Genomic DNA, 14,169 nt, shown 5'->3' with positions numbered 1-14,169 from the left:
TTATTATAATACAGTATATAATACATATAACATGTAAAATATGTGTTCACGACTGTTTATGTTATTGCTAAGGCTTCTGGTCAACCGTAGGCTATTAGTAGTCAAGTTTTTAGAATCAAAAGTTGTACATGGCTTTTTGACTGCATGGGGGTTGGTGCCCGACCTCCACACTGTTCAAGGGTTTATTTACCCTAATACCAAAGCTAAAAACAATCTACATAAAATAGTAAAATAAAGTTGTCCATTCAATAGTAAATCTTTGGCTGCTAAAAACCATGAGTAGGCTAGACGCAGTGGCTCATGGCTATAATCCTAGCACTTTGGGAGGCAAAGTCAGGCGGATCACTTGAGGTCAAGTTTGAAACCAGCCCAGCCAACATGCCGAAAGCTTGTCTCTACTAAAAATTAGCCAGACGTGGTGGAGAGCGCCTGTAGTCCCAGCTACTCAGGAGGCTGAGACAGGAGAATTGCTTGAAACCAGGAGGCTGAGGTTGCAGTGAGCCGAGACCATACCACTGCAGTGTCCAGCCTGGCGACACAGCGAGACTCCATCTCAAAAACACAAACAAAAAGTATCAAAAGAAAAAACTGGAAATAAACAAAACAGAAAAAAACAAGACCACGTGTGCTAACATGAAGGTGTATGGGCTGTGTTACTAAGAGGGAAAATGCCAGGTTGCCATAACAGTCCCTATGGAATAATGTCATGCATATTCTGGGGACACAAGAAACGTAACAGGGAGGAGTGGGGAGCTTTAAGTTGGACAGTAGCCCTCACTTGTTAAGATATTCATATCTCCTAAGAATGATAGGCTAGGCGCAGTGGCTCACGCCTGTAATCCCAGCACTTTGGGAGGCCAAGGCGGGCGGATCACAAGGTCAGGAGATCGAGACCATCCTGGCTAACATGGTGAAACCCCATCTCTACTAAAAATACAAATTAGCCAGGCGTGGTGGTGTGTGTCTGTAATCCCAGCTACTCAGGAGGCTGAGGCAGGGGAATCGCTTGAACTTGGGAGGCAGAGCTTGCAGTGAGCCAAGATCACACCACTGCACTCCAGCCTGGGCGACACAGCGAGACTCTGTCTCAAAAAAAAAAAGAATGATATAAGGTGAACTGTTCAGAAGCCCAGATGATTCAAGTATGAATGAAAACCATGAGAACAAATTTTCTAAAAACTGTAGGCTTTTTTATTCAGTTAAGAGGTAGACAGATGAACATGGAAGGCTGTCCCATTTAACTTGACCAAAGTTCACATTCCACTTCATTCATCCATCCCACACTGCCAGAAAGCTTAAAGAAATAACCAAGATTGCCAAAAGGCTTTTCCTTCTTACTTCTTCTTAGCAGTCAATGAACTGCTTTAAAAAAGTTACTAATTTAAATTTTCACTGTGTTCAAAGAACCTCATCCGTCTAAGAAGCTCCCACATATGCCAATAGATCCTGCCACTACTGACAGGAGGGCAGAGTACCAATGACTCTACTTATATAAGAGACTACAAGGGAAGTTTTAGTTATATTTTTTTGTTGTTAAATCCCTGTGCATGTTAGGGCAGAAGCTGGTGAAACCAACAAAGCAGAGCATACTCTGTCAAATGGCTCTGCATGGTTGTTTAAAAAAAAAAAATCACAAGTCATCTTCCGAGACGTTAAAACATAATGGAATTGAAGCCTGATACAAAAAGTAGAGAAATATGTACAGGAATTCACAGCCCAGAAGGAAAGGGGACCTCAGCAGGAGCCAGTGGAACCCTGGCTATTTTACAGAGCTAATTTTGAGACAATTCATATTTAGCACAAAAGCAATTATAGCACAAGTAACACTTCCCTCCTCTGGCTCCCAAATAAAAAGACTCTTGTCAGTCTTCAATAACACCGTAATCATTCCTCAGGGGAGCAGGAATACCTAAGGTGGTCCCACACATTGACACAAATTTTAATCTCAAACAGCTTCACATTCTGAGGATGACATATCTGAAGACTGCCATGATGGCAGCACTGATAACTCCAGAAATGGGGACTGTGACAAACCAGGCCATAAAAATGTTACGAAAGAGACGCCAGTCAACAGCCTTCTTGGACCGGAGCCAGCCAACAGACACAACAGAGCCCACCTAAAAGAGAAACAGACCAAGGAAACAGGTAATTAAACTGGCAACGGTATTTTGGCAAACAGACACCTGAGACTGTTTGGACAAGGAGCCCCAGACCCCTGGACAAGACCAAGTCCAAGAAAGCCAGTTTACAATAGGTTAAGAAGATGGGAAAATGAAGGCAGTTTGAAAATCCAATCATAATCTATACTAACGGTAGTAAAAGCACACAAGAACTATTTCTTTTCCCCTTCTAAGCTACTAAAATTTAATGAATATACACTGCTTATTTATTTTATTTATTATTATTATTTTTTGAGACAGAGTCTCACACTGTTGCCCAGGCTGGAGTACAGTGGCACAATCTCGGCTCACTGCAACCTCTGCCTCCCGGCTTCATGTGATTCTCCTGCCTTAGCCTCCCAGGTAGCTGGGATTACAGGCACCCGCCACCATGCCCAGCTAATTTTTTGTATTTTTAGTACAGACGGGGTTTCACTACATTGGCCAGGCTGGTCTCAAAACTCCTGACCTCGTGATCCGCCCGCCTCGGCCGCCCAAAGTGCTGGGATTACAGGCGTGAGCCACCGCGCCTGGCCTATACACTGCTTTTAACAACAAATAAGTCTTCCTAATATTTACAGAGTGGCTGATATTAAACCTAATAAACGATTGCCGGGAGACACAACCTGGCAGCAAATAGATGACTCAGCAGGATCCAGCTTAAATGCTCTTAAGGAAACCAGTTTCTTTCTTTTCCTATAATTATTAGATTATCATCAGACAACCTTAAGATTTGTTTTGTTTCTCAGTATTTCAATCCCGAGAGGCCCTGAATATATGCCTCCTGTAAATAAACTGCCTTGCCAACATTTTGGCAAGCCTCACAGACTTGTTAGAACCAGGCCTTCAGCCACCACAACTGGCAGCAGAAACCCACCTGGCCAGAATTAAAGCACCCACCAGTTTTTAAGCATACACCTACCCTGCTCTGAATGGCTTCCCCAAAGACAAAGAACATAATGGTGTCAGCTGGGAGCAGTAGCTCACGCATGTAATCCCAGAACTTTGGGAGGTCAAGCCAGGTAGATCACCTGAGGTCAGGAAGGAGTTCATGACCTGCCTGGCCAACATGGTGAAATCGTAGGTCTACTAAAAATACAAAAATTAGCCAGGCATGGTGGCAGGTGCCTGTAATCCCACCTACTTGGGAGGCTGAGGCACAAGAATCACTCAAGCCCAGGAGGCGGAGGTTGCAGTGAGCCGAGATTGTGTCACTGCACTCCAGCCTGGGCAACAGAGAAAGACTCCAACTCATAAGTAAATAAATAAAACATAATGATGCCAAGTAGAAATGACTCTTGAGATTTTAAAAAATATATATATTATAAAGAGACTACAACGAGAGAGGATTAAGTAACAAAGGAAGAGGTTAGTAACCAGAAATTACAGTAAGCTCTATATAAAAGAATGTTTCTATTATTTGGGGAGAATATCTCTTTAATTGCTTAAACAAGAATAGACACAAGAAATTGCATGCTTGTCCTAGATTTATTTATGAACTCTTCAAGATTCCAACTGCACAAAACCTTCTAAACCCAAGTATCAGAGAAGTAAAATTAAAAACCCTACATATTAGTAGAAGAACCATTTGAAAGACACACATTGGCATTACACTTACTTTACAATGTGTTGTACTGATGGGAAGGCCAATATTTGATGCAATCACCACAGTGAGGGCAGATGCCAGTTCAATACTGAAGCCACTATAGACACAAAAGGATTCTTGTCAGGAAGTAAGTTTGACTTTTTTGAGAAGCTAACACTACGCCTCAAGTTAACACAGTCCTGTTTTGTTCTACTCAGTCACAAAACCTCCACTGACATCTTTCTGTGCTATAACCCCTAAGATCTATCTACTTTATTTAAATCAGGCCACGGACGCCCAGTTTCCTTATTCGAAGGTTTCAAGTTTTACGTTTTTCTGAAATCCCACTATTAAATAAAATTTGCCCTTTTATTTTGAAGAGTTTGGTAAACATTGAGTCTTAGCTCCCAAGTAAAGACAAATAGAAGGCAAGGATACGGAACTATCCCCTCTTAGCACACACAGCTTTCTCAGAAAAGTCATTTTCCTCAGAGACCCCCAGAGCTGAATGGGTAAAATGTCTGAACAAAATGTTTAAGGGCCAGACAAGTAAAATCTAAAAAGAACACACCGACAATAAGAACATCAGGAACTTGGTTACGTTCAACAAGAGATTTGTGTTAGCACTCGACAGTATCATATCTCTGAAAAAAATGAGTACTGACATTTGTAGAACCTGCTCCACCTACTTACCTAGAGGGTGTGATCGGCGTCAGATCCTTCCCCATGGTCTGGATAACTCTTCTTCCCCAAACCCACAGACCAATACAGATACCAACACCACCATAGAGTAGAAGCCATATTGGTGTTGCCACTTTTGAAGAAACATCTCCCGTGTCATAAACCAAATATAAAGCAACCAGAGGCCCAATGGCATTGCTGGAAGAAACAAAGAGGACAGAAGTGACTTTTCAGGCAGAACTAGAGCTTGGCAAGACCCAATCTGCTGAATGACCTACCAGATTGTCTAAAGTACAGCTTTCAAGCTCATCTGGCAAAAGAGCCTTTCTTTCTAAGGAAATAAATGGAACCCCAACATATACAACAGAAATATGAACACAGCTCTGATGGAGGGAAGGCCACACAAATGGTGGCCTCTTTCCTCCTATAGGCAGCTTAAAGCAACTCTCGGGTTCCAATCAACAGTTTACAAACCAAACTACAAAATCATTCTATATGAAAAACTTCAGTTTTTCATCTTACATCTTATCTTACATTCCACAATTCATTATCAAAGAACTGAATCTCATCCTGATAGACAAAAGCCTTCTCTGTGAAGAATATCTGTTTATATTTATCAACTACAAAAATAAACATTGTTTGTAATTCCTCCAAAGAATAAAACTGTACTGTCTCATTATGTCAAGAACTGCTATTACCTCATCCTATTTGGATTATTTGGGGTCCCATAAATGCTAGGAGTACCGCTACCACAAGCACAGGCTATGACAAGGATAAACAGTTTAAAAATAGGGTTAGCAACACTAAGATCAACGTCAACTGACCTTACGTCATTGCCACCATGGGCGAATGACCCAAAGCAGGCTGTAAGGATCTGCAGGAACTGGAAGAGGAGAGAGACTTCAGGCTTATCCTGGTCATACCATTCTTCTAGAGAGCCATGACTTCCTTTTCTGTCACCTAGACCCATCTCTGCCTTGACACTCATGTCTATCTCAGATGACGAGTGAAGGTCAGACACAGCATTGCAGTAACTAGTGTAACTGTCCATTCGAATTCGCTTCCTGGAGTCTGCATTAGGCCACGTCAGCTTCTCTATTTCTTCGCCCTTCTGTTCACCTTCTTTGGCACGGAATGAATCCAGAGGCATGCCACATATTGCCATGGTATAGGAAGTATAGCTATTATTGCGCCTTAAGGGTTTGTCACCAGAGTCTCCCATGCAATCTCCCACCTTGGCCAGATGTAATTTATGGAGCAACTCTTTGTACAAGCCAGAATCCTTATGCACGGTGTGATACTGGTAGTGGCCACTGGAGTTTATTTGGTTGCTGACAGCTTGACTGAACTGGACAAGGTTCCCATTAGGCAACTGCACTGCACCTAGTCAAGACCACCAAGGTGACATTCAATACAAAAAGCATCAAATCCAAAACAATAAGCCTCCTCACCACCGCAGGTAACAAAGTGAAACCAGGAATTCCAACTCACCATTCACGGTGCTATCTATGCTGGTTTCCTCTTTCAAGTCCACGCTGGGAAGCCTCTCTCGCTCTGGAGCTTCCTCCAAATCTCCAAGTTTGAATGAGACTGTTCTCTCCTCCACCACAGCCTGGAGGGGCAGAGTGGCAGGCCCTATCTCAGAAACAGGATTCCTGTTCTCAATATCACTGACAGACAACTTTGTTTCTTCATGGTCTTCTTTCAAGCTATTCTTTTTTTCCATTAAGGGGCTTTCAGAAGGACTACACTTTATTTCTCCTAGGAAAAAAAAAAAAGGGTTTTTTTGGTTTGGTTGTGACTATACTTTTTCCTCCACCGCCAAAAAACTCATCTCAAAATAAGAATGTATGTGAACTTCAGTTAACATTCAGGAACATTTTTCCTGCCCGCTTTATCATTTGCCAGCAACTCTCACTTGGGAACAACCAGCAATGCAGAACACCCTATGTCAGGGGTCCCAAAGTTTTTCTGGAAATATTTTAGGTTTTATGGGTTTCTGTAGCACATTCTTGTTTTGTTTTTATTTTTATAACCCTTTACAGATATAAGAACCCTTCTTGGCTCCCTGCTGACTCATTCTGTAGTGGAAAGTAGCTCAACCATGGGGCTGATAATCTGAAACTAAAAATCTTGAACTGTATTGAATTCTGTTCTTTTGAAAAGAGGATTCTCTCAAATTTCAGTCCAACAATTCAAGCAAAGTGGCACAGCTCAATGCAGGGAACTAAAGATGACAACTTTAATTTCCATCTCTATAAAACAAAAAGATGTGCATCAAGGCTCTAAATCCCACAGGCAGACCAGAGTATCTTCTGCCTCTCTCTCATGCCAGTGCTCAGTATGCTGACTGACATTCAGGCACCTCGAACTACAGACTTTCTGACATAAAGCAAGACTTATCTCACCTCCTCCCAGAGAGGGAAAATGAGGTCAGAGAGTCCTGAAAGCCTGGTTTCCACCGTGCACTCGGCACAGCCAGACTAGCACAGAACCTCTCGGAGGCCCCTCGGTTCAGCTGCGGTGACGCAGCATTCTTCCTAACGCCACTGCAGTCTGTGCGTCCCTCACCTTCGAAAGGATACACTTCAAATTGCTAACCCAGCCTTCACATAGATGAAAAGGGCAGAAGGATAAACTTGAAATTGCTAACCCAGCCTTCACATAGGTGAAAAGGGCAGAAAATGACTCTTTAAAGGGGAAAAAAAAAAAAAAAGCCTGATACTAACCAAAATTTACTCGGTATTACAGGAGTGTGTTGTAATGGCCTAAATGATTCCTTCACATGACACCTGAAAATGTTTACTTCTAGAATCTGTGCTACAATTCTAGCAGACACGCAATGTGTTTGTGTATGTATTTGTATTGTATACTGCAATACAATGTCTACATGTATTCTAGCCCATATACAACATGTACACATTAGACTTAGCTTTGCTTGTCTCAATCTGAAGTTAAACACAGAAGTAGTTGGGGTATTTACCTCTACGAAAATATCTTGTATCTACCCCTTATTTTCCATTAAGGTATCCTTGTACTTCTCAGTAAATGTAGGCTATGATTTCTCAATTTATCTATCATGTCATTGGCAACTGATCAAGGAACATTAAAAAAAAAAAAAAAAAATTCAATGCCCAGATTGTCTCTACAGCATAGACTGCATAGTCTCTATCACTAGGTCTTAGGTCATGTAGGTCCATTTAAGAACACAGTTTGGACAACAAACCCATATCCTCAAATTTCTCTTTAAAATCTCTTATTTTGCCAATCTCTCCTGATAGATTTTTACAGGTGGCCAAATAAAAAAGAAATAAACACAACATTATTAGATAAACGTTTCTGCTATAAGTTATTACTTACGTTCAATTTTTCTCTTCATCCTGGGACATACAAAGAACCAGACGATAAGGGCACAGAAAACTGCACATCCCACCGAGATGAGGATGGTACCCCACAGAGGAAGTTTGTCAAAGCCCAGCACTAGGAGATAAAATGGTGCATCTTGAAAACCCCAGGGCAACAGCCCCCTGCAATACTGTGTAAACCCTCCTCTGGGGACTGAGGCGTTCCCCATGCCAGCCCATCACCCTTGACAACTGCTGCCAGATTTAAGTGCACAGGATTACTGTGCTAGTGCTTATACAAATTTGGGAGAAAAACTCAATGGTCATCTGAAAATCCACACCAGCCTGGCCCACTTGAACACCTGCGGGACTCAAGTGTCCTATGCTTCTCAACATAGAGCCTTTTTCCTTTCTTCACCTTGGAAGATAACAAGGATCACTATATGCTAAGGACCTATGACTAGCTATGAAAAAGAAAGTGTCCCACTCCCTAGCTCATGATCATAACTGCCACATATTCCATTACCACCTACAAACTTAATGTTAAAAGAATGTCTCAGTAGTCACATTTGTGATGCTGACAGAATTCTGTAAAAAAGTGATGATATTCATTGTACTGGCCTTTAGTAAAATGCTTTAATGAGATTATCTCCTTGAAAGCAATATCAAAGATACAGAAAACAAGGATATTATCTATCAAAAGTTAATAATTTAAGGAATAGTTTTAAAAGTTTTGTCTTTCGGCCAGGCAAGGTGGCTCATGCCTGTAATTCCAGCACTTTGGGAGGCCAGGCGGGCAGATGACTTGAGGTCAGGCGTTCAAGACCAGCCTGGCCAACATGTCAAAACCCCGTCTCTACTGAAAATACAGAAAAAAATTAGCCAGGCATGGTGGTGGGCGCCTGTAATCCCAGCTACTGGGGAGGCTGAGGTGAATCACTTGACCCTGGGGGTACAGGACGGAGGCTGCAGTGGGCTGAGATTGCGCCACTGCACCCCAGCCTGGGTGACAAAGCGAGACTTTGTCTCAAAAAAAAAAAAAAAAGTTTTGTCTTTCACACACACAAAAAGTTTAGTGGTAATTTCACTAACAAGTCTTATCTTAAAAAAACACTTGCCTAGCAACACTGGTCACATGGTTTAAGGATGAGTAATATTAGTCATTATCTGATTGTCATATGCATGCCAGTATGCTCCAAACCATTAGCCTGTACTACAGACAGAAGTAAAGCACTGGCCAGGCACAGTGTCTCACACCTGTAATCCCAGCACTTTGGGAAGCTGAGACAGGCAGAGCACCTGAGGTCAGGAGTTCAAGACGAGCCTGGTGAAACCCCGTCTCTACTGAAAACACAAAAATTAGCCAGATGTGGTGGTGGGCACCTGTAATCCCAGTTACTCGGGAGGCTGAGGCAGGAGAATCACTTGAACTCGGGAGGTGGAAGTTGCAGTGAGCCAAGATCGCACCACTGCACTCCATCCAACCTGGGTGACAAGAGTGAAACTCCATCACAAAAACAAAAAAGAAGTAAAGCACTATATAATCCTATTTAAGTCTAACAGATGTTATAATGATCTCTGGCTGCTCAGGAGACTGAAGTGGGAGAACCCCCTAAGCCCAGGAATACAAGGCCAGCCTGGGCAACACAGCAAGACCCCATCCCTGAAAAAAAAAAGGTAAATAAAAATATAAAAGATATTATAATGATCTGTAGTTGATATCTAGAAATAGCTTAGTTACTTCTGCTTGTTTTGCTTTATTTTGCTTGCTATGTATGAAATCACAGATGTTCCTCAACTTACAATGAGGTTATGTACCTATAAATCCATCAAAAAGTCAAACAACTGAAGACTGAACCATGAAGTCAGTGACTGTACTTATAAACTGGAAATTCTATTAAACCCTAAAATGATTAATCTTTAAAAACAGATACAAGGCCAGAAGCGGCGGCTCACACCTGTAATCCCAGCACTTTGGGAGGCTGAGGTGGGTGGATCACCTGAGGTCAAGAGTTCGAGACCAGCCTGGCCAACGTGGTGAAACCACGTCTCTACTAAAAATACAAAAATTAGCTGGGGCGTGGTGATGCACACGTGTAATCCCAGCTACTCTACTCAGGAGGCTGAAGCAAGAGAACTGCTCGAACCCGGGAGGTGGAGGTTGCAGTGAGCCAAGACCGCACCAATGCACTCCAGCCTGGGTGACAGGGCGAGACTCCGTCTCAAAAAATAAATAAATAAATCAGAAATAAATTGAGGTCCCTTCAAAATTGTAATTCTTTTTTTTTTTTTTGAGACAGCGTCTCACTGTTGCCCAGGCTGGAGTGCAGTGACACGATCTTGGCTCACTGCAACCTCCACCTCCCAGGTTCAAGTGATTCTCATGCCTCAGCCTCCCAAGTAGCTGGGATTACAGGCGCCTGCAACCACACCGGGTTAGTTTTTGCAGTTTTTAGTAAAGACAAGGTTTCACCATCTTGGCCAGGCTGGTCTCGAACTCCTGACCTCATGATCCACCCACCTCGGCCTCCCCAAGTGCTGGGATTACAAGCATGAGCCATGGCACCTGGCACCAAACTACAACTCTATGGTGACTATATATCTTTTCATTTTAATTTCTGCTTTCAATTTTGATCATGTGGTCACACAAACTAAAATATACATAAAAGTATTGTCTGTCACAAGTTGGTCTACATTCCAAGTCAAAAGGGGAAGAGACTGGTTTTTCTCATAAATGATCCATAAAGGACAGAACAAAAATACCTAAGTTTCTGTTTTCAAAATGATTCTAATTTCACTCAACTCTGAGCTTTGCTTCTACCACGTAAACAATGAGTGCTAAGAGCCTCAATAGGAGACTTTTTAGCTTATCACAAATAACTCATTTTACAATGGAAATCTGGCATACAAGCTTCTCTTCACCTGCACATAAGAGTTCAGTATATCCTAAGAACAATATTTTCTTAAACTTGTCTGTTTTGTTCCTGATCATTCCAAGAATAAAAGATTAAAAATAACTTAGCTCCATCTAACAAAATGCACATATAATCCCTGAATCTAAAATAAGATAAAAAATTAAAGTATTGGCCGGGTGTGGTGATCATGCCTGTAATCCCAGCACTTTGGGAGGCTGAGGCCGGTGGATCACCTGAGGTCAGGAGTTAGAGATCAGCTTGACCAACATGGAGAAACCTCATCTCTACAAAATACAAAATTAGCTGGGCGTGGTGGCACATGCCTATAATCCCAGCTACTTGGGGAGACTGAGGCAGAAGAATTGCTTGAACCCGGGAGCTGGAGGTTGTGGTGAGCCAAGATCATGCCATTGCACTCCAGCCTGGGCAACAAGAGCAAAACTGTCTCAAAAAAATATATAAAAAATGAAAATATTTAGCTAACTCTATTTTGGGTCAGCAACTTACCACTTCAGTGCGGTTTAAGCAAGTCACAACCCATTAGTCAAAACTGAAATCATTTCAGTGGGCCACAACAAATGTTTAAAAAAAAAAAAAAAAGAGAATTTGAAAATATGGGTGCACAGCACATAGTAAGCATAAGTGGCTTCACGACACTATTTCAGTTATCTTTCTCTCTGCATACATACACGTTTGTCCTCTATTTCTTCCAGTGGGTCACAGTATAAAGAATAAAAATCACTGCCTATGTAGTCACAGACCATCAGGTTAAATGAGCCAAGATACCAAAACTGTACTGTTTTGCCAGTTATAAGTTACCCATCTTTTGTTGTTGCTAAACTTGTAGCACCATAATTTAATCCATGCCTTGCCTTAGTCCCAAACATGAAAGTCATCAACATTTCAACCTTTATATTCTCACAAATTATTTTTCCTCTTAGCTGCATGAATCCTTCTTCCAAGTGCACTTAGAGCAGGTGGTAAACATCCCAACTCTTCTCATTCAAGCAGATTCATGGAAGTTTAGTACTTAGAAACAATAGTATCTCCATTTGGGAGAGAAAAATGAGAATATCCAGCAAACCAGTCCTAAATGACTGATTACTGAAGATCAGATATAACTAATGACTTCAGTAGTTGAGATCAGTATTAATTCCAGCATTTTTAGCATAGACAGGAGAAAGGGAAGGAGATGATCATATTATCAGTAGATCCTGTGAAGACTAAAGAGGAAAGGTCTGTAGTGATTTAGAATCTGAGCAGGTGTCTTTGGTTGAAAAACTATCTAGGTTAACTCAGCGTACACTAGCCTGCAGCCTTCTGAAATGGGCGCAGGCCAGCCACCTTCTAGGAGATTTCAGCCCTGTAAAGCAAAAAGGGGTAAATTGGGCATTTAATGCAAGTTTTATAAACAACTTTAAATTCACATTTAAATATTTTGATAGGTACTTACACGGTGCTCCAGTATACATGATGGAAAAGAGGTTTATTCCAACTGTGCAGGCATAGAAAACTGGCAAAGCTCGCAAACCATTAGGAACTGGATCTGCCTGTAAAACATTATTAAGATCAGTATCTTAAAAGGTATAAACGTTAACCCATTTTCACAGAATCTTTTAACAGGGTAGGTTTGGGAATTATAGTGCCAATAACTGTTCCCCCGGAGCAGTTTCCAAGGACAACTGGGTTTTACCTGCATTTGCGCCTGGAATTCTTCCTACAAAGGCTAATTCCAACTTCTACCTGATTGTTTGTTTGTTTGTTTGTTTTTTCCTATTTTTAATAACAAGGCTAACTATACCAGTGACTGATAACATCCTGAATAAAGACTGCAATACCCACATTCTAAGGTACCTAAAAGCCCTAATGTAAACTTGAGCACACACCTGAGGATAGGCTATACTCTATGTCTGTAAGAGATGTCAAGAAACAGACTATGTTAGGATTTTGCTTACCTGACTTCATACCTTCAAAGACTAAAAATTCAACATGCAGACTATACCTACGGCAACCATCTTATCTAAACATCTGACAAAGATGCCATAATTGATGCTTTACCAAAGTTCAACAATAATAACTGATTGCACACAAGGTCATCCACTCACTCAACAGATTGTGTGCCAAGCACTATTCTGGGCACTGAAATATAGGAGGGAGTAAGACCAAGTTCCTGTTCTAATAGAACTGACACTCACCTGATTATTATTATTCACACTCACCTATATTATTCACTTCTAGTATGGAATAATATAAAATAGTGACAAATGCTGTGAAGAAAAATAAAGAAGGGTAAGAGGAGAGTGATGGCGGGGGCACCATTCGGGTGGGGAAGAGTCAAGGCATGAGCATAAATGTAGTAAGCTAGCAAGTTGTGTACATTAACTAGGGGTACAGAAGGGGCAAACCACCTGATTATTTGGGTGCTGAATGTTCCAGACAGAGGTATCAGCAAGTGCAAAGGCCCTGAGGCAAAAATTTGAAATGTTTAAGGAACAGTAAGGCCAGTGACTAAAAATAAGAACTCTACCATACCTAGTATGTATTAATTCTATAGAACACCCAAGTCAAACACCAAAAGAATGGGCGGAGGCTGGGCATGGTGGCTCACATCTGTAATCCCAGCACTTTGGGAGGCCAAGGCGGGAGAATCATGAGGTCAGGAGATCGAGACCATCCTAGGTAATACAGTGAAACCCTTGTCTCTACTAAAAATACAAAAAATTAGCCGGACGTGGTGGCAAGCATCCGTAGTCCCAGCTACTCAGGAGGCTGAGGCAGGAGGATCACTTGAACCTGGGAGGCGGAGGTTGCGGTGAGCGGAGATTGGACCACCTCACTCCAGCCTGGGCAACAGAGCAAGACTACCTCTCCGGAAAAAAAAAAAAAAAATTAGGAGCAAAGATCTGAATACATACATGGGAAGGCTAAAAACTTTATAAAGACCTTAACCTAAAAGGCTTAATGCTATCTTGATCACAATTCCAATGGAAAATCTTGGGCAGCAAAAACAAAGAGTAAAACCCTATAGCTTCTACCAATAATCAATACACTGGAAAGTTAGTAGCTTAAGACCAATGAAACAAGGGAAAGCGCAGACCCAAGTGTAAAGTAAAGGTACCATTTCAAATTAGCAGAGATGGGCGCTCACTGAAAACCACTCTAAAATTTAACTCTTGTCTACAGTTTAATAGAGAATGTTAACAGATAGTGAAACAGTCAAAACAAAAACAATAGCCTACAGAAATCAAGAACTGTTAAGCATCCTGTTAAGCATCCTTGAATAACTAACTCAACAGTGGTCAAACTCTGAGGGCAGTCAACAAAATTAGGAAACTAAGGTGTGTATTTTTATTCTAAAGACTAGTCTTAAGAAAATGCAGGTCAGGTGTGGGGGTGGCTCACGTCTGTCTGTAATCCCAGCACTTTGGGAGGATGAGACAGGGGGATGGCTTGAGCCCAGAAGTTCAAGACCAACTTGAGCAACA

The 14,169-nt window shown here is 41.6% G+C and overlaps 1 protein-coding gene across 1 annotated transcript in view; it reads right to left on the bottom strand.

Moving 5' to 3' along the window:
- Nucleotides 1-1,168: 1,168 nt before the first annotated feature.
- The window catches only part of SLC20A1 (solute carrier family 20 member 1), a 19,008-nt gene continuing 6,007 nt past the window's right edge, over nt 1,169-14,169 (bottom strand). The window contains exons 5-11 of the mRNA XM_023194949.3: nt 12,138-12,234; nt 7,786-7,905; nt 5,917-6,186; nt 5,250-5,808; nt 4,438-4,623; nt 3,778-3,862; nt 1,169-2,117 (exon numbers count right to left, since the gene is read on the bottom strand). Of these exons, the coding sequence (XP_023050717.2) occupies nt 1,956-2,117; nt 3,778-3,862; nt 4,438-4,623; nt 5,250-5,808; nt 5,917-6,186; nt 7,786-7,905; nt 12,138-12,234 (1,479 nt within the window). The 3' untranslated portion in view covers nt 1,169-1,955. The remainder of the gene's footprint in view (nt 2,118-3,777; nt 3,863-4,437; nt 4,624-5,249; nt 5,809-5,916; nt 6,187-7,785; nt 7,906-12,137; nt 12,235-14,169) is intronic.

The sequence above is a fragment of the Piliocolobus tephrosceles genome, chromosome 15 (genome assembly GCF_002776525.5).
Source record: "Piliocolobus tephrosceles isolate RC106 chromosome 15, ASM277652v3, whole genome shotgun sequence".
NCBI classification, from domain to species: Eukaryota; Metazoa; Chordata; class Mammalia; order Primates; family Cercopithecidae; genus Piliocolobus; species Piliocolobus tephrosceles.
Note: the sequence above shows the minus strand (reverse complement) of the source record. Positions and strands in the feature narration are given on the sequence as shown.